The following is a 27,541-nucleotide window of genomic DNA, read 5'->3' on the forward strand; positions in this document are numbered from 1 at the left end:
ATATATATGTTACAGTAAAAAGCACAATATTTCAAGAATCCTCCAGTAAAGGAAATGAACTTTTTCCGATTGTGGGGTCCGAGTTACTCAAACTATTTCCACCAATCACAGCGCCTGAAGAAACTATTACGTCATGCGTCTTTACCTCGCCAGCCCCGCCCACTTCCTTTGGGGAAAAAGCGGTCAGCTATTTTTTTTTTTAGCTGACATCTTTGTGTTTTTAGCTGTTAGCCATTTTTGCTAAGTAACTTTTTTAGGTCACTTCTTGATTAAAACCGCAAACCCGAGTTGCACGAAGTCCACGCTGTGAACAAGAGCAGTTACGCGGCCTTTGAAAAGGTAAATGTTGCCTGGCTCGAGCGGCAGCTTCGTCCCCGCCCGGCTGCTGCTCCGCCGCGGCGGGTAATGGCGGCGGCGGCGGCTCCGTCAGCTCCTCGACGCTTCACGAAAAGGGAAGGTGTAGTTAGCTTAATGGCTCCCCGTATCGCTGACGTCTATTGACGCGGTAACTTGCGTGCCAGTGACAGAGTTACACATATTTGCTCATTGAGACAAAAGCTCGTCCATCCTCTGAATCGGAGGAACGAAACTTGTCCCGCGCGATTCTTTGAAACCGCCGTTTTAAACGCTTTAAATCGGTTAACGTCCGTTTAACTGCACGTTAGCTGCCGTTAACTAGCAACGGTAACGGGAGAAAGCACCGGCAACAGCGGCCGTTTTTATTTCAACTGTAAACATTTGTTTGGGAGGAAGACGCATACTAAAAAAAAAAAACTAAAAAAAAACAACAATATCACTGAATTAGTTTTCTGAAGTGAGCAGCGTGGACCCGCCGGCGGGCCTAGCTGGTTCGTAACTCCACGTTAACCTTCGCGGCTAACGCGGTTGAACCGAAGAGGAAGTCCATATTCAGATGACTTGAACTCAACTGTCAAAACTTTGAAAACGACATTTGCCCGGAGAGTTTGTGATGTTTATATCGCTCAAATCTGGGTCGGACCGGTGGCGGAGAGCGGTTCGTGTTTCCAGAGGCCACAGCGGAGCGGTTACGGCATGCTGCCGTTAGACAACCCCGCCACGGACCGTCGTCGTTGTTGTTGTTGTTGTTGTTGTTAGAGCCACTGCAAAACGTTAATTTTGATTTATTTCTTCCCAGTTACTATGGAAGAAGTACAACCGGGCAGCAATGGCACCGAATCACAGGCTGTAACCATTCCCACCACCATCACAGCCTCTCAGTTCTCTCAGATAGCCCAACAGGTAACTCGAGAGATCCCTTTTCAAAACGCCATTCAAAGTGAAGTACTGCCATAATACGGCCATAATACGGCCATAATACGGCCATACTGTTATTCGGCTGCAAGTCTGCTCATGAACGCCATGCGGAAAGCACGTGTCAGATGTTGACTTATTTATGTGGCTACGTTTTTAGGCTTATTCATCCAGTGAGGTAGTTTTAACCCCATTAGATGGATTGGAGAGGAAGTGCGGGGAGGCTGTGGCTCAGCTGGTAGAGTGGGTTGCACACTAATCAGAAGGTTGGTGGTTTGATCCCCAGGTTCCCCCCCTCCAAGTGTCCTTGAGCAAGACACTGAATCCTAAAAAAAAAAAAAAGATTTGCTCCCGATGGTGTACCATCATTATGTTGTAAGTCGCTTTGGATAAAAGCATCAGCTAAATGAAATATAATGTAAAAGTGAAATGAAATCCTTAACCAAAGGCATGAATGACTGAGTCTTGAGTTTAGTGTGACTACTCTGCTTGGTTGAGTCTCACTCCTCTGTTGGTGTCTTTACTTGATCTTTGTTGAAGTATTAGGAGCCGTCACAATTCAGTAGAGAACAATACATATCAGAAGCTGCTGTCTAAGTTTACAGCATCCGATACGACAGCAGTACTCACCTTTTATGGAAATCAAAGTCTGTGCTGAAGCAACTCTGAATGAGAATAAATGTGAAAAAAAAAACATGTGTTTACGTCTATGAATTTATTTATGGAGTAGGTTCAGAAAAGTAAATTTTCCAGGATTAATGCAAGCTTTTAACCTCTAGTCATACAGATTTATTCCAACAGTTTTACTTTGTATGTACTTACGGTTACAGACAAAGGGTTTGGAGTATATTTATATTAAAAAAAATTCCCCTTGGGGATTAATAAAGTAACTATCTATCTATCTGTCTGTCTGTTTGTCTGTCTGTCTGTGTCAAAAAATAAGACTTGGACAAAAGTCCAATATCATGTCATAGCAAATAATCATCCAGCACTCAGAGATGTCATACACACTAATTCTTCTGTAGAATCTATATCCAGTCAAAACTATTCACATTGAGGACTGCAAATTATCCAAAGGAACCAGGACATTGTCTCTGGAAAGACACATTAATGCTAAATTTTTTATTTTTTAATTTTTTTTAATTCTCTTAGGAATGTAAACAATAATAATTTGACTTTCATTGCATTAGAGTGGCAACAGGAGCATCACCGGTAAATATCTTAGTCCAAGGTGCATAAAGTATGAAATCATTTTGAAATTATCTTTGGATTTTTTTTCCAGATGTCACTGGGTGGATCTGCTGTGACAGTTGTACAACTGCCTGGGGGTCAGTTTCAGGTTCAAGGAGTGATCCAGTCTGCACAGTCGTCAGTCATTCAGTCCCCTCAGGTGCACACTGCACAGGTGAGACCAGCTGGGTCCTTTTGCACTGGACTTATTGATTCTGATTGACAGCCCCTGTTTGATGTATCTACAAACTGCAGTTACTCACATGCACTTTTTGATCCAACCTCCATTTTCAAGATCCAGGATACAGACAGTGACGATTCGCAGGACTCATCGGACAGCGGAGTCACCGCTCAAAAGACCAGAGAAATACTTGCAAGACGGCCTTCGTACAGGTAAAAAAAACAAAAACAACCACAGAAAGAACACCGTTTTTGTTTGATGAATAGTAATTCAAGAAACCTTCCTCTACTCACCTTTTAGAAAAATCCTTAATGAGCTTTCATCTGAGGAAGTGACACACATTGAGGGAAAGGACTTGGCATCCACAGGAGTGACAGGTGTTACAATACCAACCACCTCCATCTACCAGACCAGCACCGGCCAGTATAGTAAGAACTTCTTCCTTCATCTGTACTCGCATAGAGAGGAGCAGACTGCAAATTGGGCTGTAAAGTGAATCTCCATACTTTAATGGCACTGTCTGAATTGCATCGACACTTTATATTATTAAAAAATCCCATGTCATTTGTCACCCAATTTCGATAACCCAAAGAGAAAATCTCAGCGCTGTCAGGAAGTCAATACAGTGTTCCCTGCACGTGAGGAGTTTAGGGAACATCGGTAAACTGCAGCATCTGCAAGGGTCTGCATGTGAGGCGTTTCGGTGACAGCTGTAACTTGTAGCTACAGAAAATAACCTGCATGCATATTTGTGACTCGATCACAGTCAGCATGCAGCGTGCTTGTTAATAGATCTAAAAATGCAGATTCCTGACTGATGTCACAGCGGTTGCATGTAACATCCAGAGTCGCGGCTCATGTGTGTTAGTTGCTGTATTCTGAGACCCTTGAGTACATTGTGCATCACGTAGATATAAAAGTATCTGAGAGGAAATCAACCGTGTGAATCCATTTTATCAGACTTGATGCCAATAACGTTATGAAACTGATTCGAGTGTGTGTAGAAACACCAGGGAGCTAAAAAAAAAAAAAAAGAAGAAGAAGTAGAAACTGGGACATCTTTGTAGCATCGTGTGAAATATTATTTTCTTTGTGTGGAAAAATAGATTTTTATAAATATCGATAGAAAAAAAAAGTGTTTTTCATTTACCGGTATTGAAATAAAGGTATCTGTACTGGCACTGAAAAGATTTGAATGATACCCATAATTGAGAGTACTTTCAAATAGTATGTGTTTGTAATAACATTAAAGGCACCTGTTATGGATGACCATGATGGTTGTGTATGATTGCTTAATGCTTTCATGTTATTATGCTTACTAGACAGAGCTCTTCCAATATTATTAGTTATTAGCCACGGTCAATCATGGATACAAATGTAAACTATTAAAAGAACTCTCCCAGTACACAGAATGATAACATAAGCAGCAGGAATGTGACTTACTCGTGCTCACGCAGCTCTGATGACATCTCTGTGATTATTCTAGTTACCATAGCAGCTAATGGCACAATCCAGCTGGCAACTTCGGGGTCGGAAGGCATTCAGGGACTACAGGCAGTCACCATGGCCAACTCCGGTGGAGCCCAGCCGAGCACCGCCATCCTTCAGTATGCCCAGACACCCGACGGCCAGCAGATACTGGTGCCCAGCAACCAGGTGGTTGTACAAGGTGAGCTGGTACTCTTTATCATCTCCTGGTATCGTGCTCTTTTGTCGGGGGATTCAATATAACCGATCGGGTGGGCAGGAAGTCAGACACAAGAACATTACAGACTATTTGTTGTAGTTTTTAAAAGTTAAACAGACTTCTGATCGTATATTCCATCACTGCATCAACGTCCACCTCCCTAGTTTTTCAAGTAGGACGTTGGACCAAAAACAGCGCCGTGATACACTGATGAAAGTTGTTCGGCGGAGATCTTCCGTCCTTCGTTGTCATCTTGACTGTTGTGTTTTGCTCAGGAGCAGGAGGAGAGATGCAAACGTATCAGATACGCACCGGGCCCTCGTCCACCTCCCTGCCTCAGACGGTAGTCATGACGTCTCCCGTGGGAATGTCCCAGAGTAAGTCGGACGATCCGACAATGAAGAGAGAAATCAGGCTCGCAAAAAACAGGTAAATGCACACTTTTTTATTTTGGTAAAAATCCTTTAAATGTAAAGTCTCCCAGTAGTAAAAACTGTATATTATATTTATGTATTGAGTCAAATGTTTGGTGATGTTTGACTGACAGGTCCCTGACCCTGTTGGAGTTTAAAGAATGGGAACTTTACAGCCTCTCACAGGACGGCTTTTATAGACGAAACAAACTAGACATGATTTTATAAGAAGTTTAACTGCATGATCTGAAAAGATAACTTAAAAATATTAGAAATGGAAAAAATTATGCACTTCGGTATCAGGATTTTTTTTATTTGATAGAAACTTTGAGATGTTAGTGCTTTATGTAACTTCAACATTATTATATCAGTTCTTTATTGAACAAGCCGGTAGCAGTCTTGGGAGGCTGTGGCGTAGACAGTAGAGTGGGTTGCACACCAATCAGAAGGTTGGTGGTTCAATCCCCAGCTCCTCCTTTCCACATGCCCAAGTGTCCCTGAGCAAGACACTGAACCCTAAGTTGCTCCCAATGGTGTGTTGTAAGTCACCTTGGATAAAAGCATCAGCTAAATGTAATGTACCATAAAAGACTTCTATATTGGCTGACTGACCTAATGTTATTCTCTAATCATAGCTTTTTCATTAGCATGGCTTTAAGACAGAGCCAACGGATTTATAGCAAAGATGCTGTCATGGGATGTGCATTGTTTTTGGAAATACAACTCATGATATACATAATTCCTTGAAGATTGGTGGTCTCGTGTTAAAAGGGTAAACAAATCTTCATATTGAAATGTCAGTATTGTAAAATTGTAATAATTATCATACTGAGTATCGTAAGAGTTTAGATTTGGGAGATAAGCATGTCATCCCAAACCCTAAAACAATTCATCATGAACTACATGTTGTATTTTACTGGCTTTGGGCGGATAGATGACAGATATAGAGACCAAATCCTCTATCATAGTATATGTAAGTTGATGTCTCAACTGGGACACACTGTCCATTGGGACATACTGGAGGGACAGTCACTACATTCATTTTTCAGTTGGACAAACTGCACATTTCTCCTCTTCCAGAGAGGCAGCCCGGGAATGTCGACGGAAGAAAAAGGAATATGTTAAATGCCTGGAAAACCGCGTAGCTGTTCTCGAGAACCAAAACAAGACTCTGATTGAAGAACTCAAAACATTAAAGGATCTTTATTGCGTGAAAACTGGATAACCTGTTAGAATAGAGGCGGAGGAGTGAGACGTAGCGCGGCTCAGCCATCTGGACATCACGGGGTTTCTGGGAACACGTCTTTTCAGGCTGAGATTCTCCAGGTTTTTTTTACCGTTTGATATAAAAGTGACTTATGGCAGTGAGACTTACTCAACAAGTATAAAGCAAATTGGTCATTTTTCCACCTGCTGTTTTTTAAAAATTTGCTAATGCTATAACATTTATAGTTGTGTACATTTTTAATACTGGGAGGTCTGAAATTGTGAGCTTTAACGTTGAGTCTCAGTTTGTAAATGTATCTCTTTCCTTTTTTCTTGTGTTTTTAAAAACGTGGCTGTTGGATTATTGTTCTTTTTTTTTTAATTTTTTTTTTTTTTTGTGATCTAACAGCATCAGCAGAATTTTGACTGTATAATTACTACACAGACATGATCTCTGTTTTATTTTGTGAACCAGCAATTCCCCTCATTTCCCTTTTTAAGGAGATGTTACAATTGTCATTCCTTATTTTTGTGCAATGGAATATAAAGGGTAAGAGAAAAGATGACATTCAGTGTGGACTGTTTGGAGTTTCTTGGCAGTTACTAAGACAATCAGGGAAAAAGCACAGTGTCCAGGTAATATTTATTGTATACATCTTGGGAGGGGTGGGAAGAACAAACCGTGTATGAAATGTTGCTGATTCTGTAAGTAAATAAATATATTTTCGCTCAATATATTAAGTTAAAGTATTGTTTTTTCTAAATGAAAATATAAACAAATCTCATAACCTAGAAGGTGCATGCAGCGTAATGTGAAGCATGATCTGTTTGCCCTTTAACTAATCTCGATATTTATTTGATTATTCTGATCAATTTAAGAGTTTTAATGTCCAAACAAATGGATGGCTTTCGCTAATAAGAAACATGCAGCTTTAAATCTTGACCCTGTGTTTTTTGATTAACAATATATTATTGGTAGACCTTTCAAAATGTTGCTATGTGAGTTTTACATCTGTAAACATGAATATTTTTTTTATTGTTAGCAGCCAGTAAAGTAGTTTCACAGTGATTATTGACTGATCTCAGTCATTTGACAGAATACCCCACGATGTGCGGCCTTATCAGTTTGGTGACCTCTGGAGCCTCGATGTGTTTTAGGTGGAGTTCAGTGAAACCCGCTGCCTCCAGGTCTTTCCACGTCGCTCTGGTAATCACGCACCCGTCCCCGAGGTAGAACCACAGAGGCTCGAACACGTACTGAAAGAAGTACGTCGGCGAGGAGGGATGTGAGACGACGTGTTCCAAAAAGTAGAAGGCTCCGCCCTGAAAGAGAGAGACAACAAACAGGTTATTATTAGTATGTCAGATCTGGAATTTTGCCCCCACACACACTGAGCTGGGCTTCCTGGCTGCCGTAGGGTAGAACAGTAGCAGAGGAAATTACAGACCTGATGTCACGATCATTTCATTTCAGACAGTAATCAAAAGGGACGGGCAGAATAGCTCAAGAGGAAACCTCGATCCACGGTCTTAAATGTGAACAGTCACATTCAAAGGTGCCTTCACTGTCCTGCAGATGCGTTACAAGCTCTTACAACATGATATGTTATGACATATATGTCACATATTATGTGAAATGTCACCTTGAGAAGGCCGACTGCAAATGATGCAAAGTTTCTGTCTGTATGTTTGTGATGGTTGTACGGAGCCACGAGCTTCGAGCTCCTGATCTCAGAGTGGAGAATGACTCCTCCCCGTCTTTATCCTTTTTTTTTTTTTTTTTTTTTTTCTCATCCTTTATCAATCAATAGCCATCGGTGTTACCTTGACCAATGATTGTACAGTAATAGTTTTGTTCCAGTTTAAAATTTTGTGGAAAACAGATATACCAGTAATTTATTAATCATGTATTATATGCTTTCCCACATCAGCCCAAAATTTAACTTTTTATGTTCTGCACATTTGGAATTTAACCAAGGAACCACAAAGGCCCCAGAAACTCAGCTTTTGTTGTTGTTATTTTTAACAGGTTAAAAGCCATTTTGTTGATGGATTTGAACAATTTAAGTGCAATAACAACAAAGGCGGTTTCCTGCATTGTGGCCTCATCTTGTAACCCTGACTTACTGCAAGACTTGGTTTAACTCCTTTAATACTTTAGATAATACTGCTGTCACGTGATGAATAATCCTGAATAAACCTGTGCTTAATCAGATTTCCCCAAACTGACACACAGAGTACCTGAAGCTGGTTAACCGGTTGGTTTCTAGGTCCCTGTGTAAGAAAAAAAGAATGCTCTACTTTTGTGGTCACTGTGGAGACTTAGCAGCTGCAGCGTGGCTGAGAAACGGGGATGGGGCGAGTTTGTTTGGTGTCCCAAAGCGCCCTGATCCGGGCATTCTCATGGCACCGACCGCTGCGTCATTACTACAAATATATCCTACTGCACGTGAAGGCAGCACGGTGAGACTCACTGTTCTGAGAATGCGCCGGGCCTCCCGCAGGACCTGCTGCACGTTACGGACCGAGCACAGCACCAAGGTGCAGACAACGACGCCCACCGACTCGTCCTGCACGTCCTTCATGTCCTCACCGGAGACGACCACGAACCGGTCGTACGTCAGGTGCTTGTTTGCGTCCATGCTCATGCGCAGGTACTTCTCGAAGTGCGGATTGGGGTCGGTGCAGATCACGGTGCAGCCGTGCGGGTAGAACTTGAAGTTCGCCCCGCTTCCGCAGCCGATCTCCAGCAGGCGCAGCGTGCCGTCGGAGTCCGCAAATTTGCACACGTTTCGAAAAAGATCCCTCTTGGTTTGGTGCATTTTATCGTTGTATGAAAACGTGATATTGTAGGCGAGGAAGGGGAACAGGCGTTTGTACATCCCGAACAGACCGACGAGCTTCAGGAGGTGTAAAGGACAAGTCAGCGCCAAACAAAGTAGTCTGCAGAATTTCAGGAGCCAAAACTCCATTTTGTTTTTGTTTTTATCTCCGAGGTGACGCAAAATGTTGCACCTGAAGACGGACGACTTCAGAAGATCAAAAGATTACACCTAATACCTTGACTGGCAGTTTCACACTTTGACCACAGAACCAACAGACCAAACAGAAGTTTGCAAACCAACAGAAGTCTCCCTCAGTTTTTCCTTTTACATTTCTGTGATTCAATATGAAACAACAACAAAACAACTTGCTGCAGGGTGAAACTCTTTAATCCATAATATTTAATGCGACCATCTTAATCACAGCAAAAACATATATTGGGGACAATTTTATATCATTTAAGGCACAAATAAAGGTAACACTTTATCACAGCACACATTGGAGGTGAAGAATTAATCAAACAAACACCAAAATATACTTCGGTCTATTGGAGGTTTCCATTCAATGTTTAAACTATTTAAAAAAAAAAAAAAAAATGCAACAGGTTAATTTCCATACAAAAATAACAATTAGCATTAAAGTGACTGGTGTTATCTCTATCATTGGTGATTATATCATGTGGGAGAAGGGAGGCATTTGATGCTGGGCATATTTATACACCGTTAGTAAGGGAAAGCTCATCAGACAGACTCTATTTAACAGCGTAGCCGAGGATGTGCGGTTTGATGATGAAGGCCAGCGGTGCCTCGATGTGTCTCAGTTTGAGATCTGAGAATCCAGCCGTCTCCAGATATTTCCACGTTTCCCGGGTGGCCTCGCATCCGTCGCCAAAGTACCACCAGGCGGGCTGGAGAATGTGCTGGAAGAAGTAGGCCCAGGTCGAGGGGTCAGCAACTACATGCTCAATGAAAAAGAAGGCCCCGCCCTGCAGAAAAAAAACATGCAAATGAATTATTTTCTCTCTGGCAGCAATGGGTTTCTGTATAAAAATGATTTTATATATATATATATATCTATCTATATAGATATAGATATAGATATATATAGATATATATCTTGTTGCTTTTAACCAAGGCCTAACTTGCAAAATAACAAGAATATTGACAGAAACTGGACAACAGTGAATTAAAGTCTGAGTATATTAAATGGAAATCTGAACACTGAATGGCACATATTCATGCCTGATTATGTAAACACACCAATGTACCATCTTATGTAGGTGTGTGTTTTCCAATCAATCAGAGTAAATAAAATCAATTAAAAGTGGCAACAATCCAAAAGTTCAATAATAATAATAATAAGTTTAGCTGCATGTTTTCTATGCATGTTAGAGCTTCTATTCATATTCCATTTCAGGTTGAATCTCACGATTAAATGTTTATATTGTTGACATTTCCTATTTCTTACAGACTGATGTGTAACATTAGTGAGAATCACCAGAGGCCCAACGATTTATTATCAAGTTGATATGACAGTATTATTGCAATTTTGAATATTTAGCGATACATATTTCAATATATATATTTTTACAACTACAAGTTGTAAATAGTAAAAAAAAAAAAGTTATCTCTATAGCCTAAATTGTAAAATCAAATATAATATAAACCTACGAAATGACACATAAATGCATTTTATTTCGTTTAGTGAGTTAGTTATTAATCTCCAGTGGTGAATGATTAACCTGAAAACGATGCACTATAGTACACCTATTTTTCTGGCACATTAGCTTCCATAATATGCAGATCATAGCTGCAAATCAGCATCTAACGGTAAATAAATCCAGTTTGAACCGAGGGTCATGTCGGCTGTCGGGAACACTCACAGGCCGCAGAACACGGTGCGCCTCCCGCAGGGTTTGCGCAATGTCGTTGACCGTGCAGAGCACCAGGGTGCAGACTACCACGTCTACCGACTCGGCCCCGACTGACCCCAGGTCCTCCCCCGTCGCCACCACAAATCCCTCGAACTTGAGGTGCTCGTTCTGGACAACGCTGCTCTGTAGGTATTTCTGGAAGTGCGGGTTCGGGTCCGTGCAGATCACTTTGCAGCCTCGCGGGTAAAACTGAAAATTGGTGCCGGTGCCGCAGCCGATCTCCAGCAGGGTGAGCTGCCCGCCGGGCTTGTTGAACTCTGGAAGGCTGCGAAACAGTTCCTTCTTCTTGTCGTGCATTTTCTCGTTGTACTTGATCGACAGCCGGTATAAACAAATCGGGAAGATACGTTTGTATATTTCATAAAAGCCCACCGCATACATCAGATGAAGCGGGAAACATAACGCGCTGACCACGGAGGTCCAGAATCTCATGAAAAAAGTCATCTTTCCCGTCTGTCTTCACGACGTTGTTGACAGCTAACCTCGACCGTTCAGACCGCTGGGCGAGAGCAGCTCAAACCGGAAGTTCGGTGTGCATCTTCAAAATAAAAGTCGGCACAGATTTTTATTTTATTTTATTTTTTTAGTTAAACGGAAGTCGTTTTGTGTCTCTCTTAAACACCTACGCGACTTTTCTTTTTTGTAATTGTGTCGCCACTAAAATCCTCTCTAATGACAACTAGTTGAATTCAAACAGACAACGTCCCCTCCCGAGCCTACAGTAGCTACATTATAGGTGGGAAGTGACTTTTACGTTGCTTTACACTGAAATTGTTTTGGTATGTTAGTCGTGTTGCCGTAAGTTTATCCAGCTCCTTAGTTCCCTCGCCAAAGCCAAGCAGTTTGTGTCATGCTTGAACTCAGTGAATTTGAAAGAAAACACAAAAGTATGACGTCAAGAGACTCATGTGGAAATGGTTGAATTGTCGTGTTCCTCTCTATAATGTCGTAAGTTGCCTTGACGTGACCTTTGTTGTGATTTGGAGCTCTTTAAATTACATTTCATTGAAGTACCAAGAGCCAAAGTCCTTATATCACCTGCAGTTTCTATGGGTTGGTGTGGACTCTCCAGCTATCATCAGTCTCTACCTTTGTTTGTCTACCATGTGGTGTGTTGTGCTGAAAACACAAGAAGCTGTTAGTATAAGTTTACTAAAATGTTGCGAGCTGTACACAAATAATTTATTCCAATAGAGGCAGTCCTGAGGGTGTTTTCATCCTCATTTTGATGGACAGTGTAGATTGTGAAACCCTGCTGTCACTTTTAGGTCAGTGAGGCTAAACACAAAACCACGTTTCCAAATTAGTCACCTAATATGCGTAAACCCGGCGGAAGACACCTTTAAATTGAAGATTTAAGTTGATTATCGAAACCTCATGCCACAAAAGCCATCTCAACTCAACGTCCCCTTACTCATTCATTCTTGAAATTTCGACCGTATCACACAGTCTTCATCATCAGATGACTTGTAATGAAACTTTAGATGTTCAAACTTCCCATGATGTACAACCAAAGCAACAAAAGAGTGTCACTATCTCGGTACTGAATGATGTTCTCCACCTTAATCGAGTCCTTTTTGCATTGTGGCTGTGTGCACTGCTCTTTTTTTTTTTTTACATGGGAAACTTTGTGAGGTACATTTGCTGAATTCAACATTTAAACCAAACCCTTGAACATCATATTGTTTCAGAATACTCTGTTTTATTCGTCTATTTTCAGCGCCCAGTGCAGGCTAAGTTTGCTGTGGTGCAATAGCCTAAAATCCTCTCTCCCCAGGGAATCCTCTTCGGCTGCAGTCTACGGTTCAACCTGACTTCATATCTGACGTCTCTGTCCCTCCTACAGCACACTGCGCAAAGGATTTCATCTAGTATTTCATGCCCACAATTTTGAAATGCACTAAAAAGCTGAATATGAAAGTAGCTGCATGATTTCCTTTAGACGTGAAGCTGCAGTTCTTCAGTCATCCACCAGATGGAGACATTGTAGAATCACATTCAAGTACTTCTGTAGTAAAACCCTTCAATCCTGTATTTTGAAGGGTGAAAACTGAAGACTAATAGTTGCAATTTCTTTTTCTGACTGAATTTGAATAGTTTGTAGAGTGAACCGTACTAATTAAAGTCGTGAAGGTCAACATGGGCGAGGGCCAGACACTGCTGTTTCCTCATCACTTAACTGTATGCAAGTGGCATTTTCCTTGACTTTTAATTAAGAGCTGTTAAAATCCACAGGAGATATAGGGCCTTTTGAGCAGGCCTACTACAGTAGAACCTTTACTAGTTAGTTAATAAGACATTTAGGTGTTTACTGGACTAGCAGTCTATAACTTGGCTTTGCCAGTGAACCACTGAATTTGTGCCTTGCATGTATTGCATTTATTATTATATATTATTATTATTATTATTATTGTATTGCATGTATATTGCATGTATTCCATGTATTTTTTTTTTTTTCTTAATACACTTAAATGCAGAAAGTCTTTTTTCACAGCTCTTGATTAATTATAGATTCACTGAGCTTTAGTTTTACCAATGTTTGGTGATTATTATTTTTATGACATTGCATTTTTATTTCAAGATTTTCATGACAATAGTCCAAAATTATGTGAAAAAGCATAGTTTTTATAGTCAAATAACTTGCTGCACCCAAGCCCTCCAAAACTTCAGGAAAACCCAGGTATCACTGCAATGGGAAGTTTTTATATTATCCGAGTTTTTTTTTAAAATTTGTGCAGGGCTTAGTTAAGGGACGGGGCTCTCAAACTCATGTATTATTTTGTGCTTCGAGTAAATGCCAGTATCTGGATCTTGGCAGTATTTAGTCGGTTATCAGCGAGGCTTTATGTGCTACCGCAGGCAGCGTTTCCACCATACTTTCAATATGCATGCAGAAGAATTTAAAACATACCCTGTCTGTATAATATTCTTCTCTTTTACAGTATTAAAACCTTTTTTTCACAGTAAATAATTTGACATGTCACTGTAGGAAAAGCATAGTTGTCTATATTAGCATTCATGATTGGTGCTTTGGTTTAAGGGTTTCTGGATTTCTGCATAACTGGTTGACTGTCAAGGCTTACTGGGACACTATAATAGAGAACAGCATGATAAATGGACATTTTTCTGCACAGTAAACAAATCTAAATCAATATATTGCGATGCTAACCATAACTAAGAATATTAAACAAAAAGGTACATAAGTTAGCCTGCATTATTAATGCGTGCACTTAGGTTAAGAGGGAATCTTTGCAGCCTTCCTCAGGATCAGGTTTCATCTTCCCATCCCTCAGGTGATGTGGCTTCGAGCACACTGCAGATCTGCTTCCATACAATACTCAGCACTGACACACAGATACACACATTGCACGAGGATGCATGTGTAGACATAACTCACAGGATATAAACAGTGTGTCATATGGAACATGGTCTCGGACACACTCATCCTTTATATAACCTCCCCTTGTGGAGACTCCTCCCCTGCACCTACAGGTGAATCTCTCCACCCACTCCTGTCTCACTGAACTCACACTGAAGCTAGACATTCCTGAACAAGAGATATTATGAATTATAATTAGTGATGTGATGTGATGTGATTTTTTTTTTTTTTTTTTTTTTTTTTTTTTTAGTGTGAGATACTAAACTGAACAAATCTGAGTTATGAAACCATCAGGGTCGTTGGTTTTATCTCAGAATTTAGTGTTTTGGTCACACCTGACTAACAAAACTGATTTCCTGGTTTGTTTTTTGGTTATTTACAAGTCAAAATGTCACATATTTCATATGAAACTTTATTTTCAAACCAATTTCAAACCTCTAATTTAAAAATGGGTCAAGAGTGTGTGTTTAGTTGCCATCCATTGTGTTTTAAAGGTTATAAAAACTGTCATTACAAGCTCAGACTTGTCTTGAATGTGTCCTGTAACTTCCAGGTTAAATCTTAATTGTATATGTAATGACACACTTGGACACATGCACATTTTATTTTTTCTTAGAAATCAAAATGAAAACAAATATGTTGCCAATTGCAATACCAGCCTCAACCAGACCATCAGTGACTGTTGTTACATGAACACTGAACAGTGTTTTTTTTTTTATGCTTACGATGCTGCGGTCTGTTGTCCGTTATTGAAACTAAAGGCATTTACCGACACTCCCTAACAATTTGCTGAGAGTCATCAATTATGCAGGGTAGCCGCACGCACTGGGAAGGAAGATAGCAGCAACAATATGGCGACAGCCGCAGTTACTCCCGGGTCTTTTCTACATCTGCAGTTCACTGACAGCTGTCTGGATTTCTGTTAAGGCGAGAAAAAGTAAGTAGACAATCTGTTTCCTGCTTTGTCTGGTATTTTTTGTCGCGGGATGGAGCTCGGTCCCACTTTTGTCGACTGACTGCATCCCAGTGCCGCAGAGCGGTCCCTCTCCTCAGCATCTTCCTCCTCGCCAGTACATGCACACAAACATGTTCGCCGGGCGTCGGTTACAAGTCGGAAAAAACGGGATTTTTTTTATTTTTTTATTTTTTTTTAGAAAAAGGGCATAAACGCGATTGTGTGTGATGCGACGTGCTGTGGGGAGCAGCAGGGAGACGGCGGGGTATTTGGGGAGTTGGCCTGCCGCTGGATGGAATGACATTTCACTGTGTCAGAATGTGAAATATATACGCATTATACAAGTGAGATCACGTCAAACTTCTCGGAGTGCCGACGCGAACCGGCCGCTGTGCTCCGACTGAATATTGTGAGGCTTGCAGTGGGAACCATTTTTGGGTCGCAATTTTCTCTCTTCCATTATTTTGTAAGTGTGATAGTTTTACCCCCCCGCCCCCCCTCCTCATCCACCTCTGCCCCACTCCCCTTCCCCCCTCCCTCTGGCAGTCTCTTTGGAGACAGTATTGCGTGAGGAGGAAGGTGCGTCTTTAGTTTGGCAGTCCTCAGAAGGGACCGCGGCACCTTTTTCCGGTTCTTTTTATTTTTTTATTTTTTTTTAACGCAGTCTCAACCGTTGAAAAACACCAAATTTACCCACCATGTTAAAAAAAAAAAAAAAAAAAAAAAAAAGCTGCATCACAAGGACTCTGTGGATCTGTGTCGTCTGGGTATTATATCTATATACGGGTGTGGTGTAGCATCAAGGCCGCCGTACCTCCTCTCTCCTCTTATTTACTGTAAATCATTTCACTTTTTTATGATGTGAAATTGTGCTGATGCTGTTTTGAGCTCAGGTCGGAGATGAGTTGTCAGGACTTGTGCAATTCAACTGACCTACTAGTTAGTTGGAGCCCGTAGCAGCAATAAACCACACTGCAGTATTTTAGGCTTTGGCCCTAGAGAAGAACGGTGCGCCTCGGTGTGAAACAGTGGACTTTATCCGGGCCTCAGTCAGTGAATATCAGCTACACGATGAGGCAGACAGTGTGAAGAGGAGCCAGTGGTCTTCATCACAAAGGGAGGAAGTTCTCCAGGATTTAGGAGGAGGTGTTCTGCATCTCTTTGGGCAGCCCGATGGCCCATAATTTCTCCCTCTTTTTCCCATGAGGAGAAAAAAGGGGTTAAAGTGGATTATCATAACTCATTAAAATTTCGTCATAAACTTTAGATTGACTCAGCTCAAGGCGCGAAGAAGTGAGGCGTCCTCTCGTGCAGGATATGAAGGGGTTATGTGAGGCCCCTTTAATATTGGGCAGCCCCGTTCATTTTTCTCAGCTCACCTGTCCTCACCGGTAGATCTGAACCTAGATGACAGTGACAGACATTAAGACATCGCTGCAGGAAATGAAGGATGAAGTTGGCCACCGACCCATGTGACTCTGATGCAAGTGCCCAGTAGCCTCCACCTCTTCCTCCTCCCCCCTCCCCCCGCCAGCACAACGTCTCCCCCGCGGTGTCCAGTTAGCTCCATCAGCTGTCAGGTCATCATCAGAGCGCACAGAGCACAGGAAAAGGATTTTTTTTTTTTTTTTTTGGCGTTTGGATGTCTCTCCTTCGTACAGAGGACGCGGCGTCACAGCTGCCGAACAGGACAGTGAAAAGCAGATTTTTTTTCTCTCTCGATGCTGTCGGGAGTTGTTAGTTTTCTCCTCCATCCATCCGTTTCTCTGAAACTCATCACGGATTTAACGCAGACCGGCGCGGAGCTGCGCGCTCGTCGTGCCGGCTGTAGCTTTGCGCTAAAAGGAATTCACTATAAATGATGTAAGAGGGACCTGAGCAGGCTTTAAAAAAAAAAAAAAAAAATGTCAGGCAGGTTGTTGCATTTTATACGATGTGTCTCATATGACCCGGTGAGTTAGTGGATATAGAAAATCCTCCAGCAAACACCTGCAACATTTCCGGCAGTCTCTCTCTCTCTCTCTCTCTCTCTCTTTCTCTTTCTCTCTCTCTCCCCCCCCCCCCCCCCCCCCCCTCCATCCCCCTGCCAGTTTGGCTGCCTGTTTTTAGGACTGTCCCGGCGTTGTGTGTAAAGTGTCCAGGCACGGCTGGTCATGCTTATTGCATCCCGGTTTGAATCACCTTGACTGATGAATTGATGTAGCTCTGGTGGAAGGAGACTTGGAGGTTGTGCCGTGGCTGGCTTTCTTGAATTAGAGCTTCTTCTTTTTTTTTTCTCGAAGATACTGAATTACTGGATCCTTCTCTGCCTCTGGATTTTTTGAAAACATACATTTCCAGGTCTGTACCCTTGCCTTTGTTTCTCTGAATGTTGCGCACAGTGTGTAATTCTTCTGTGATTTGACTGTATCAAACAGCAGGAGTGAGCCTGGAGAGATGCCGCTGATGATGTTGTTATAACCTCACTGTTTAAAGAATGACTCACAGCCCCAGAGCTTTGAATAATTTCCACCAAAATCCAGCCATAATTTTAAGACTGTCCTGGTGAGACGGTTCAGCAGTTATTTAGAAAAATAATGATTAATCAGTTGCAATGCAAGGTCATTGTTTTGGTCCGGATGGTGGGATGTAAAGCCTCCAGACTGGGAGCAGGAGCAGGTGGAAGGGCTTCGTAAGAGAGAAGAAACAACACAAACTGACGCCATTTCTAGTCGGAGGAAATGTGTTTCAGACTCAGATCAACATGCTGTTTGTTCACTGCATCATTGAGAAGTGTTATCATGCATTAAACCCCACCCAGCACTGGGGACTTGTCCTCGGTGCACCCTGCCTTCACCTAAAGTCAGCTGATAGGTCACGTGACTCAGATAATTCAGATAATGCATCATATACAGACTTATTAACTTCCTGTTTAGCATATTAGCCTAACTTTACTCCCGTGAGGTGGATTGTCCGGGCCTCTCGGGGTAGAAGTCGTTCGTATGAGCCTGTGAGTACTTTTCGGTGAGAACTATTTGGACTCAGCCATCGCTCATTGTTTCCATATCCAAACAATTAGCTGAGAGCTGCGTAGCACTGCAGACCTCGGATGTCTGCTCCAGTGAGATCAGCAGTGCTACCGGCAATTCACACTACAGGCCGTCTCACACAGATGCACACGGATGTTTAAAAGGGAAATCATGACTCTAAATGCTGCATACAAAGGGAATATTGTGAGAAACCTGTTGGGATGAACAGCCAATCATCTGAGGGGAGAGAACCCGACACGTCTCGTTGCTGTGGGAAGTTTTTGGGGTCATGGAGGTGAGAGTAAAGAGGAATTTAATGCTGTCTGTGTGCTGCAGGGTGCCGGAGTTTAGCTTTTTGGGCACACAGGATCAGTGCTGTAGTCATTAAGGGTGATGGAAGGAGCAGAAATAGTGCCGACTGGCCCATGTTCCAAATGTTTGCACCTTTCCAGCTTTATTTTGCTTGGTTTGCTTTCTCTTGCAGAGTTCCATCTGTGAGGTTCTTAAGCATCACTGTACCTGAAAACAGGATGCAAACCGACCGGTCTAGAATATAAAGATGTCCACTTCAGGGTTATTGATGACAAAATGACGTGAAAAAAAAACAACTTTTAAAAGATTCCAACTTCGGTTATCCTGTTTTTCTTTTTCTTTTCGCGATGTCTTTCTCGTCTGCTCGGAGCCTCGTCTCACTCTTCTCCCTCTTTATCACTCTGTGTCCCTCTCTTCACTCTCAGAGCTGGATGTCTGGGATGGAAAACAAATAAAGAGGAAATAGCTGCAGGATGAAAACATGGCCGCGCCTCTTATTGCACCCCCAGGACCTGACAGCTTCAAGAAGTTCACCCCGGAGTCTCTCGCTAATATCGAGAAGCGCATCAACGAAGAGAAGAACAAAAAGCCGCCCAAGCCGAGATCGGACAGTAGTCACCGCGACACATCTGACGACAATGATCCCAAACCCAACCGCGACCTGGAGGCCGGGAAGGGCCTGCCGTACATCTACGGCGACGTTCCTAGAGGAATGTCGGCCACACCGCTGGAGGATCTGGACCCCTTCTATTTGAACAAAAAAGTGAGTGGTCACACAGATCCACCGCAGCATCCAGGTCTCACGCCTACATTTAAAACAACAAACACTGCATGTGTCCGGTGTCGTCTACATACAGTTAGAAGAAGAGTTTCTCTCTGGTGGAAGTGAGCTGACCACGTCACGCTCGTCGGTAGAAATTCACACATCCGGCTCTCACCTAAAATGAAAGCGGCTGTTTTCACTACCACAATAGCAAAGATGACCTTGAGGCATTTGAGAGCTTTTTAGTACTTTTCATCCTCTGCAGCCACTTGCTGCATTATCAGGCTGCACATTCAGATTGTAAAAAGGCCTGTGATTTTGTTTTTGATTTTGTTTTGTATTGTACTACACCTGGACAAGCGAAGCCCAGCTGAGGAAGGACGGAGCTCCTCCTCCTGCAGGGCTGCTGTGGGATGCAGCTTTCTGCAGCGGTTAATTCATTATGTGTGTTAATGTCTGATACAGATGATGTGACCGCCAGAGGGAAAGGCAAATTTATGTTTATATGCTATGCTAATGCTAACTGGATTCTTCATGTGCCCAAACACACTTTCATAAGGGAAGATGGGAGGAGAGGACAGTGTTTACCTTTATCAGGGCTGCAGAGCAACAATTTTACTGATAATTGTACCGTATTTTTGCAGTTTGTAGAAACACTGCGAGTATTGTTCCTCACTGCATATGTTACATATAATTAGCCCAAATATAGTTTTGTGTCTCGAAAAATGTTGTTCATATCAGCGCTGAAGGTCGTATCAGTGCTCCTTCAATATTTCCCGTTATTTAGGATGTTGTTGTGATTTCTCACTTCAAATTGTTTACGCATCGAACTGAAGTCAGATTCCGAATCGGTGTGATAACGGGTGCAGAAGACAAACACAGATCCCCTGTTGGGAAGTGTTTCTGGTGGATTAGAGACGAGGTCGACGGGAACAGGAAGTGGAGAGAAGAGCTGTGGTGCCTTCAGCTGGTGTGTTTAGGTGTGGACTGTGGGGCGGCTCGTCTCCTGTGTGGCGGCGGCGATAATGTGTAAGAGAATCTGTGGCTTCGATAGAAGCAAGAAGCCCAGTCAGCAGGAACGGCAATCTGGGCGAGCAGCACTCGCTCGCAGGGCGGATGGAACGATCAAGTGCGTGTGCCTTTTTGTGATCTATTGATCATCCGCAGGCCGAGTTCAGCGGTGGCCACAGGAAGGGTTCCATTCGTGTCTCATTATCCTTTCCAACTCTGCTTATTGCTCGGCGCAAACTTCTGAGAAACATCTCCGCACTTTCCTCGGTGGCGGCGAACTTTGGTCGTTAAAGGAGAGCTGTCAGCGTCTTGGCTCAGGCAGCATGACGGCGTGTTGACATGGGATATCTGGGCACATGAAGAAAATAATACAAATAAGAATATTGGGTTGGGATAATTGATGCATAGCTGATATATGAAATATGAAAAGTTAAAGTGTTGAGGACAATTTGAGTAGTTTATTTTAGGACATGACATAACAAAATGTCACAGCAGAACAGCGCTGGTTGTTAGACGTGCTAAAGCTGCTGGATTTTATGTATGGAAAACAGAATTAGCATAACAGCCAAGCAGCTCAGGCTCAGTTACATAAATGTAGGTGAAAGGTCACCCAGATGAGTTCAGCAAACACTGTTAAAAATGTTCCTTACAGTTTATGTAGGAAGAAATGCAACGAGCACAAACAAAACATGAAACCGTTGTTAATGTTCAGAGATCTCCTCAATGAGCCTCCTAATAAATACATAAATAAATTCTGCTGTTTTCTTTAAAACATCGGCTTTACATTCGGACCTCGAACTTAAAAGCCTGATTAACATCTTATCTCTACTCGTCTGCTGTTTGCTAAAATATTCAATGTACTTCAAATATTAAAAGGCTGTAGATTGTTGTTTTTAGAATAATAATGTAATAATAAAGTCAACCCATAATCTTGACTGTTTTTCTCACGCTGATACAAGAAAACGTTGTTAAATATGATTTCATTTGCATTAACACGTGACAGAGTTACAACCCAAACCAAGAGATGGTTCATCAACAAAATATATTTTGTTTCTAGATGTTTTTTTTGGACTGTAATTTTGTGCCAGTATGATTCAATCAGCTGGTTTAAAAAAACAACATAACAACTTTCTGATATTTGATCATTTCTGGAGGATTTCTGTGCCAACATACGTTTGGACAACATCCCGTAGAAACATCACAACATGTCTTTTATTTCCTGTCCTCTGAGCACCTTCACTGGTGCCGCTGGGGTTTAGTGCCTTGCTAAAGAGCACATTCCTCTTGGATTTTAGACTGCCAGCTCGACAACTATGAGGCCACTACTTCACGTGTTCCTGCATTTATCAATACAGCTTCGTTCTGCTTAGTCAAGATGTGCTAACTAGCGACCTCACCATGTTTCCATCATTCATGTCAATCATGTTTCATAATCCGCTGATCCATTTGTCCTTTATCACCTGAGGAAGTTCCTCCGTTTCCTCATTAGCGCCCGTCCTCCCTCGTCGGTCTGCACCCTCACCTCGTCTCCTCTACTCGACCGACAGTCATCCAATCGCTCACCATTGCACTGTATGTCAATGAGTGCGTCTCTGTGTGTGTGTGTGTGTGTGTGTGTGTGTGTGTGTGTGTGTGTGTGTGTGTGTGTGTGTGTTACCGTCAGCTGCAGGAAACCTGATCACAGCACTCATGCATAAAAGAGAGGAAGAGAGGGCAGTGGTGAGGAAGAGAAATGCAGCGTTGCAGTTCTTGTTTTCCCCTGTGATGGGGAGAGGACTGCCTGGGCTTTTCAAATGTCTGATGTGATTAGGCAGCGGTGGAGCTGCTGTAGTCGTACGGGGAAAGTAGGACGGGATAGATGGATAGATTTTTTTTAGAGGGGTGTTTTCGATGTTCACAGAAACACAAGTCAGGAGGATTCCTCTCAAACCGGTTGTACAGTATAAAGAAAAAAGACGATTTATCAGAGCCAAAAGCTGCAGCTTCTCCCTGAATGCTTCCTTTTTGGGGCCGTTGTGTAACAGCAGTATGCGGTGGTTTCTGTGCAGGCTTCTGCAGGGCAGCAGCTACTGAAGGGAGCTCGCAGCTACTGAAGGGAGCTCGCAGCTACTGAAGGGAGCTCGCAGCAGCCTCTGGGTCTCAGCATGTAGCATCATACACACCATTACGTTATGTCCCTATTGCCCCCCCCCCCCACACACACACACCCCTCCGTCCATTACTTTTTTCCCCTCTCCCCTTCCGCTGCCTCCTCTCTGCCGTTTTCTTTCTTTCAGGGTGTAGTAAATTAGAGCGAGGCCCCGGCTGCTTTAGTGCTCCGTCTGAGTCCTCAGTCTCTGATGACACAGCATCCTCCTGCACTGGGCTGAGTGAGGAAGGGGTGGGGTGTGGAGGTGGTGCGGGTGGATGAGGGCGGGAGGGGGAGGGGGTGGGGTAAGTGTGCTGTCACTGCTGGGTTGGTTTATAAAGAGAGAGGGTGGTGTGAGAGGTAGAAAGTGTGTGTGTGTTTTTTTTTTTTTTTTTTACCAAGAACAGCATCCAGGTAAAAAATGGGATGACTCATTTATTGATTGCAGTCATACAAGTGTGGCTCTCACTCCACATTACATGAGTTATATTTCCAAATATTAAGACGAATAAAGTAAAGCCCCTCATGAGATGTGTGCAGGTTTACCACAAACTTAGATCTTTTTTATGCCTTCAGTCCTACTTGTTTCAGGACAAGCTAAAATCCGGGTGATGGTGGATATTTACAATGTCTGTTTTTGCTTTTGACCATTTTTTGGTTTTGCAAAAGACATACTTGCCTTTAAGAACCCTAAAATAATATGAAACGCAAAAGAAAATCCACAAAGGAGACAGTGGATAGAAGCAAATGTTTTGCCGACGATGGCAGCAACTCTTCGAAAACATAAATTGATAAAACATTGTTTAATCAATTAACAAACTCCTCTTTTGATCTTTAATTTTACTGCCATCTCCTAATATGTCAGATTACAAGGGTTAAATCCACCGTCGGCTCTGTGAAGTCTGTGTCTGAGGTCCCGGGATGTTTTCAGAGAAACACGATGCCCCTTCCTCCTGATTTACTCTCTTGTTATTTTCCTTCCTCTGATCCCTCTTCTTCCTCTCTGCTGCATGCCTGCCCGTCTCCACTCCTCCCTCCATCCACCCATCCATCTCAGGTTTGGCTCTCTCCTCTCTGCAGCTCTCGGCCTTTCTGTTCTGCATCACTCTCCCTCCGTCTCCCCCTCCGTCTCTCTCTTTGCTCGTCGGCTCTCTTTGCTGCTGTCCCGTACCCCTGCAAGCCCCCTCTCTGTATCCTCGCTCCACTGTTCCTCCCCCTCACACACACACACACACACACACACACACACACACACACACACACACACACACACACACACACACACACACACACACACACACACACAGACACACACTATCCTTGCAGCTGCAGTCTGCCTCCTGATTCCTGCACATGTTCCTCCTTCTTTAATGCTGTGTAGAGAATTTACAGTATTTCTACAGCTTTGCAGCAAATATGGTTTAATACAGTGAAGCTTCATCCACTGAGTTGTGTATTCATTTGTGTGTATTTATCTGTATGATTATGTCGGTAGAGCAGTGTTTATGTGCAGTATCTTCATGCACTGTGTGTGCAGGATTGTGTGCCTCATATACAGTGTTTTGTTTGGTTCCTGTCTGCTATTGTTGATAAGCAAAAAACCTTTTAATTTAAGGATGACGAATTAATACTTTTCAGAGTTTATCAGTTGATTAAACTGAGAAAATTCATGATTAATCTGTCAGTGAATAACTTCAGGCAATTCAGACGGTCTCACCCAGCAGCATGGTGTTTACATCCGGACATTGTGTGGGTGTTGTCAGCGATTGGATTTATGATAACTGCTGCTTACGATGATGCTGGAGGTCTGAGTCGTCTTTTTTTTTTTCCCAGTTTGCTGCAGCTTCTTCCTCTCATGTCATTCCTCCTTTCAGCTGTATTGGAGTTGTTGTTTTTTCCCCAGCAATGAATCCCAGTTAGTAAACTTCCTCATTGTGATAAATCTCCGACCACATCGCCCCTCTCCTTTTCCTAAAAGTAAGACTGAGGTGTTGTCAGACGGAGATCGGAGCTCAGTGGTTTGTTTTCCTGCTCGGTGTCGGGATGAAAAGGGCACAGCCATTTGTTATTGACACGGTGGTTTAGTCTTTGTTGCGTGTCCTCCATGTTTAGTCTCATCTGTCCTCCAGTAAAATTACACATTCTGTTCTGTCTTTTACATTTTTTAAAGAGTGCACCGGTTTGTATTCAGTTCCTAATTTAAATTGTGTGATTAAAAAAAATGTGGCTTTTCATTGAGAGAAACCATTTATTTAGTATTTATAAGGTTCAGTGATTCATTGATTATCGAATAAGGTGGCAGATGATCAATTAAGGAAATTGCCTGACATTTGCATCCGTTGTTGTCATCATGCCAAGTTGCCAAGTTTGAGTCAGCAGCAAAAACATTTTTTCTCATTGAGCAACTGAAGCTTTTTCTGCCACTGAATTAAGTCTTTAACGTGTGAATTTCCAAATGTAGTCAGATGATGACCTACATTGGAGTTTAAAGTCAACCAGGACAAAGCAGGAGGTCTCTATAACACGGTCTTCATGACTACGTGTTTAAGATCCACAGGACTTTTTATATTAATATGGAGCACAATCCCAGTATGCATGCTGGGCGTTTGTTGACTGCTAACGAGATATTACTCATTTTACAATCACTCCTTCCATTCTTTTTTTTTTTTTTGCCTGATCAGCAAAACCCCTCCTTTGACCCCTGAGTGAGATTCACCCTTTGGACCCAACCGGAGCTGCTGTGTTTTCCTGCTTTGATAGTGCTCATTAAGGAGATAATACTTTTTTTTTAATCTATCCGTGTGACAGTAAAAATTGTGAGAGGATATTTGAAGGCGTGCAGATGCTCAGTAGGCAGAAAGGAAGAAGGGAGGGAGAGGAGAGAGTCTTCTGATGCAGAGAATACATTTTGTCTTTCCCCAGACCGTGGACGCTATTTTTAATTTAATTAGATTTCAGGACACCTCTTGTCTCGGGACACTTTGGGTGCCCTCCCTGTCTCTTTCCAGTGTTTCCCGTGCTGCCAACCACAGTGTGGTGGTGTGTGTTTACCTAGTTACAGGTGTCATATGAATACTAAAGACCAATGCGTCTGTTGTCAGTGTATTCTGATTGTTATTACGTAAATGTAAACTGGACAAGTCATTTTTATTCCAGTTCGCAGAAGCTTTAAACTCCATTTAACCAGATCCACAGACTGTTTATCATTTAAAGTTGAGCACAAATTATTAGTTTTCTTATTGTCTGTTCAGTGCTGCTTTACCACAGAGCATCATATATTTTCTGTAAATATGGCAGCTGACATTGTCGGTGTCATAAATATGCAGGAGCAGTTGTGGTGAACGAGGAGAAACACCCTCGCTGTGTACATAGTCACATCTCGCAGATTCTCATCCAACTTTGTAAAATGTCAACTTCAAACTGCAAAGACTGCAGGTAGAAAACAGAAAAGCTGCAAATGCAAAGTATCCCAGCGGCCCGTTTGTCTGCAAGTGGTGCTTGTACTTCTCACTCTGACCCCACACGAAACCGGGGCACAAAAAAATACACAAAGTCACACACAGGTACACACCAACAAACACGCACTGCTGCCTCGCCCCGGTTGCCCGGCCCCACTTGGCCCGGTGCTGTTTATGGGTGGGGAGTGGTTGTTGAGAGCCTGAGAGTCAGCAGATCTGCCCTGATCGATGACAGCATTTGCGGTTCCCTTCCAGTAAGAGCTTTAAACTTGGGATGAAGAGAGTCGTTTGGCCACGACGAGGAGGAGGAGAGCCCCCCCCCCCCCCCCCCCCCCTCCCTCCCTCGCCTGTCTGCTGCCTCCGAGGCAGCTCCAAGAGGAGGTGGCCGGGGTGGAGGTGCAGTCCCGGTTCCCGGGGTGACCGGCCACAGACAGAGTGATGTCAGCGGAGTGAAACATCCTGTTCCCCTTCCTATGCCTTTTTACTACACTGTTTTTATCATGCACGCTTTGCATCGATTACATTGTGAACACGTCAAAATGGGTAATATGACATCAAAATGCCGTCTTGAAATGGATCCCGGTCTCACCTGTAATGTGACAATCAGCTGTGTAGCTCGAGAGGAAACCGATGCAGGAGCTGCCCGTGACTCAGAGGTGAGCTCGGTCAGCTCCTCCTGCTTCAATGGAAGATAGCAGCAGCTGATTTCAGAGCATGTACTCCATGATATGTAGCATCCTGCTAAAATATGTGTCTAACTGTCTCTCTCTGTCTCTCTGTCTCTCTTCACAGACATTTATAGTCCTAAACCAAGGGAAAACTCTCTTCCGCTTCAGTGCCACGCCCTCCATGTACATCTTAAGCCCTTTTAATCTACTTAGGCGAATAGCTATTAAGATTTTGATACATTCATATCCTTTCAAGGGACTCGTTGTCTGTGTTTTAAAGTGAATTCCTCCAGATGCAGTGTTTTATTTTGATATTTGTCTGCCTGTCGTCTAAGTGGTCAGTAAATGGTAAATTAAGCTAATGTACTACAAGCACGAAATCTTCTTCTCTATTAATGTTTTTCTTTCAATTATTGTTTTAAAATTAAGCAATAATACACAAGACGGTGTGCTTTGATTTGCCAATTAATGAAGTTTAAGCACACCTTCTTGTGTAATATTATACATATTATATTGTATTATTATACAAGTAATTAAATATGACATGTAATTAAGATGTATTCATATTGTGGGGCGCTTCGCTCTCAAAATATAAACCTTTTTCTTTTTCTGCAACCTCCGTTTCCATGGCAATAAATGGGATATGACTATTAACTGGAAAACAATCAGTCCCGTCATGAGTCGACTCTCATGTAAAGTATGTAATGTTTACTACTCCAGGAAATAGGCCGACCCTTAGCAACCACCTAGCAACAGAGAGGATTTCTAGTCTCCAACTGAATAAATACAGAACATAGAAACACTAAACTGCTCAGCTAGCTCAGTCTGGTTGGAACAAAGATATCGGATGAGCAAAGATATCGGATGAGCAAAGATATCCATGGAAACATGTATTTTGAAGATAGTAGCGCCGTGTCACTCACTTTTGGTATTGTCTAAGTTACCTTTGAAATATAAATCAAAAATGTTAAAGATTTATTAACTTAATAGCATTGTTGACAACAAAAGGATCCATTTTATATCAGTATTGTCGCCCCCTGGCGTTTGATCCGGCGCAGGTCATTGCAATGTTGCCATGGAGACGGCGGAGTGATATTTTTCTAGTGATGGGCTG

General features: G+C 42.6%; 4 protein-coding genes across 7 annotated transcripts in view; 2 read left to right on the top strand and 2 right to left on the bottom strand.

Moving 5' to 3' along the window:
- Positions 1–176: 176 nt before the first annotated feature.
- On the top strand, positions 177–6,722 carry atf1 (activating transcription factor 1). Of its 4 annotated transcripts, none has more exons than XM_069155146.1 (8): positions 177–339; positions 1,157–1,260; positions 2,555–2,677; positions 2,798–2,895; positions 2,984–3,111; positions 4,170–4,352; positions 4,646–4,799; positions 5,864–6,722. In XM_069155146.1, the coding sequence occupies exons 2-8, from the start codon at positions 1,162–1,164 to the stop codon at positions 6,006–6,008; spliced, it is 930 nt and encodes a 309-aa protein (XP_069011247.1). In that variant the 5' UTR covers positions 177–339; positions 1,157–1,161; the 3' UTR covers positions 6,009–6,722. The 4 variants fall into 4 exon arrangements, with proteins under 4 accessions (XP_069011247.1, XP_069011265.1, XP_069011273.1 ...); XM_069155164.1 differs by having other exon boundaries at positions 4,652–4,799; XM_069155156.1 differs by lacking the exon at positions 177–339 and adding an exon at positions 367–505.
- On the bottom strand, positions 6,616–8,966 carry LOC138201569 (thiol S-methyltransferase TMT1A-like). Its single transcript, XM_069155185.1, has 2 exons — positions 8,464–8,966; positions 6,616–7,312 (listed from the first exon to the last, which is right to left on the bottom strand). Exons 1-2 carry the CDS (start codon positions 8,959–8,961, stop codon positions 7,076–7,078), a joined length of 735 nt encoding a protein of 244 aa, XP_069011286.1. The 5' UTR covers positions 8,962–8,966; the 3' UTR covers positions 6,616–7,075.
- Positions 8,967–9,183: 217 nt separating this feature from the next.
- LOC138201580 (thiol S-methyltransferase TMT1A-like) lies at positions 9,184–11,253 on the bottom strand. Its single transcript, XM_069155195.1, has 2 exons — positions 10,695–11,253; positions 9,184–9,797 (listed from the first exon to the last, which is right to left on the bottom strand). The coding sequence occupies exons 1-2, from the start codon at positions 11,187–11,189 to the stop codon at positions 9,564–9,566; spliced, it is 729 nt and encodes a 242-aa protein (XP_069011296.1). The 5' UTR covers positions 11,190–11,253; the 3' UTR covers positions 9,184–9,563.
- Positions 11,254–14,900: 3,647 nt separating this feature from the next.
- Positions 14,901–27,541, top strand: part of scn8ab (sodium channel, voltage gated, type VIII, alpha subunit b) — a 47,677-nt gene continuing 35,036 nt past the window's right edge. Inside the window, exons 1-3 of the mRNA XM_069155231.1 lie at positions 14,901–15,061; positions 18,825–19,162; positions 26,552–26,670. Of these exons, the coding sequence (XP_069011332.1) occupies positions 18,881–19,162; positions 26,552–26,670 (401 nt within the window). The 5' untranslated portion in view covers positions 14,901–15,061; positions 18,825–18,880. The remainder of the gene's footprint in view (positions 15,062–18,824; positions 19,163–26,551; positions 26,671–27,541) is intronic.

The sequence above is a fragment of the Embiotoca jacksoni genome, unplaced genomic scaffold, assembly GCF_022577435.1.
Source record: "Embiotoca jacksoni isolate LCO1_2020_lvr unplaced genomic scaffold, fEmbJac1.0.p SCAF_1, whole genome shotgun sequence".
Classification (NCBI taxonomy): Eukaryota; Metazoa; Chordata; class Actinopteri; family Embiotocidae; genus Embiotoca; species Embiotoca jacksoni.

What these genes read in the sequence shown, in the direction of transcription:
- atf1 (XM_069155146.1), top strand. Translation starts at nt 1,162, where the DNA reads ATGGAAGAAGTACAACCGGGCAGCAATGGCACCGAATCACAGGCTGTA. An exon ending in TCTCTCAGATAGCCCAACAG is followed by an intron (nt 1,261 to 2,554) that starts GTAACTCGAGAG and finishes TTTTTTTTCCAG; the next exon opens with ATGTCACTGGGTGGATCTGC. An exon ending in ATCAGGCTCGCAAAAAACAG is followed by an intron (nt 4,800 to 5,863) that starts GTAAATGCACAC and finishes CTCCTCTTCCAG; the next exon opens with AGAGGCAGCCCGGGAATGTC.
- LOC138201569 (XM_069155185.1), bottom strand. Translation starts at nt 8,961, where the DNA reads ATGGAGTTTTGGCTCCTGAAATTCTGCAGACTACTTTGTTTGGCGCTG. An exon ending in CCCGGCGCATTCTCAGAACA is followed by an intron (nt 7,313 to 8,463) that starts GTGAGTCTCACC and finishes TCTCTCTTTCAG; the next exon opens with GGCGGAGCCTTCTACTTTTT.
- LOC138201580 (XM_069155195.1), bottom strand. Translation starts at nt 11,189, where the DNA reads ATGACTTTTTTCATGAGATTCTGGACCTCCGTGGTCAGCGCGTTATGT. An exon ending in CGCACCGTGTTCTGCGGCCT is followed by an intron (nt 9,798 to 10,694) that starts GTGAGTGTTCCC and finishes TTTTTTCTGCAG; the next exon opens with GGCGGGGCCTTCTTTTTCAT.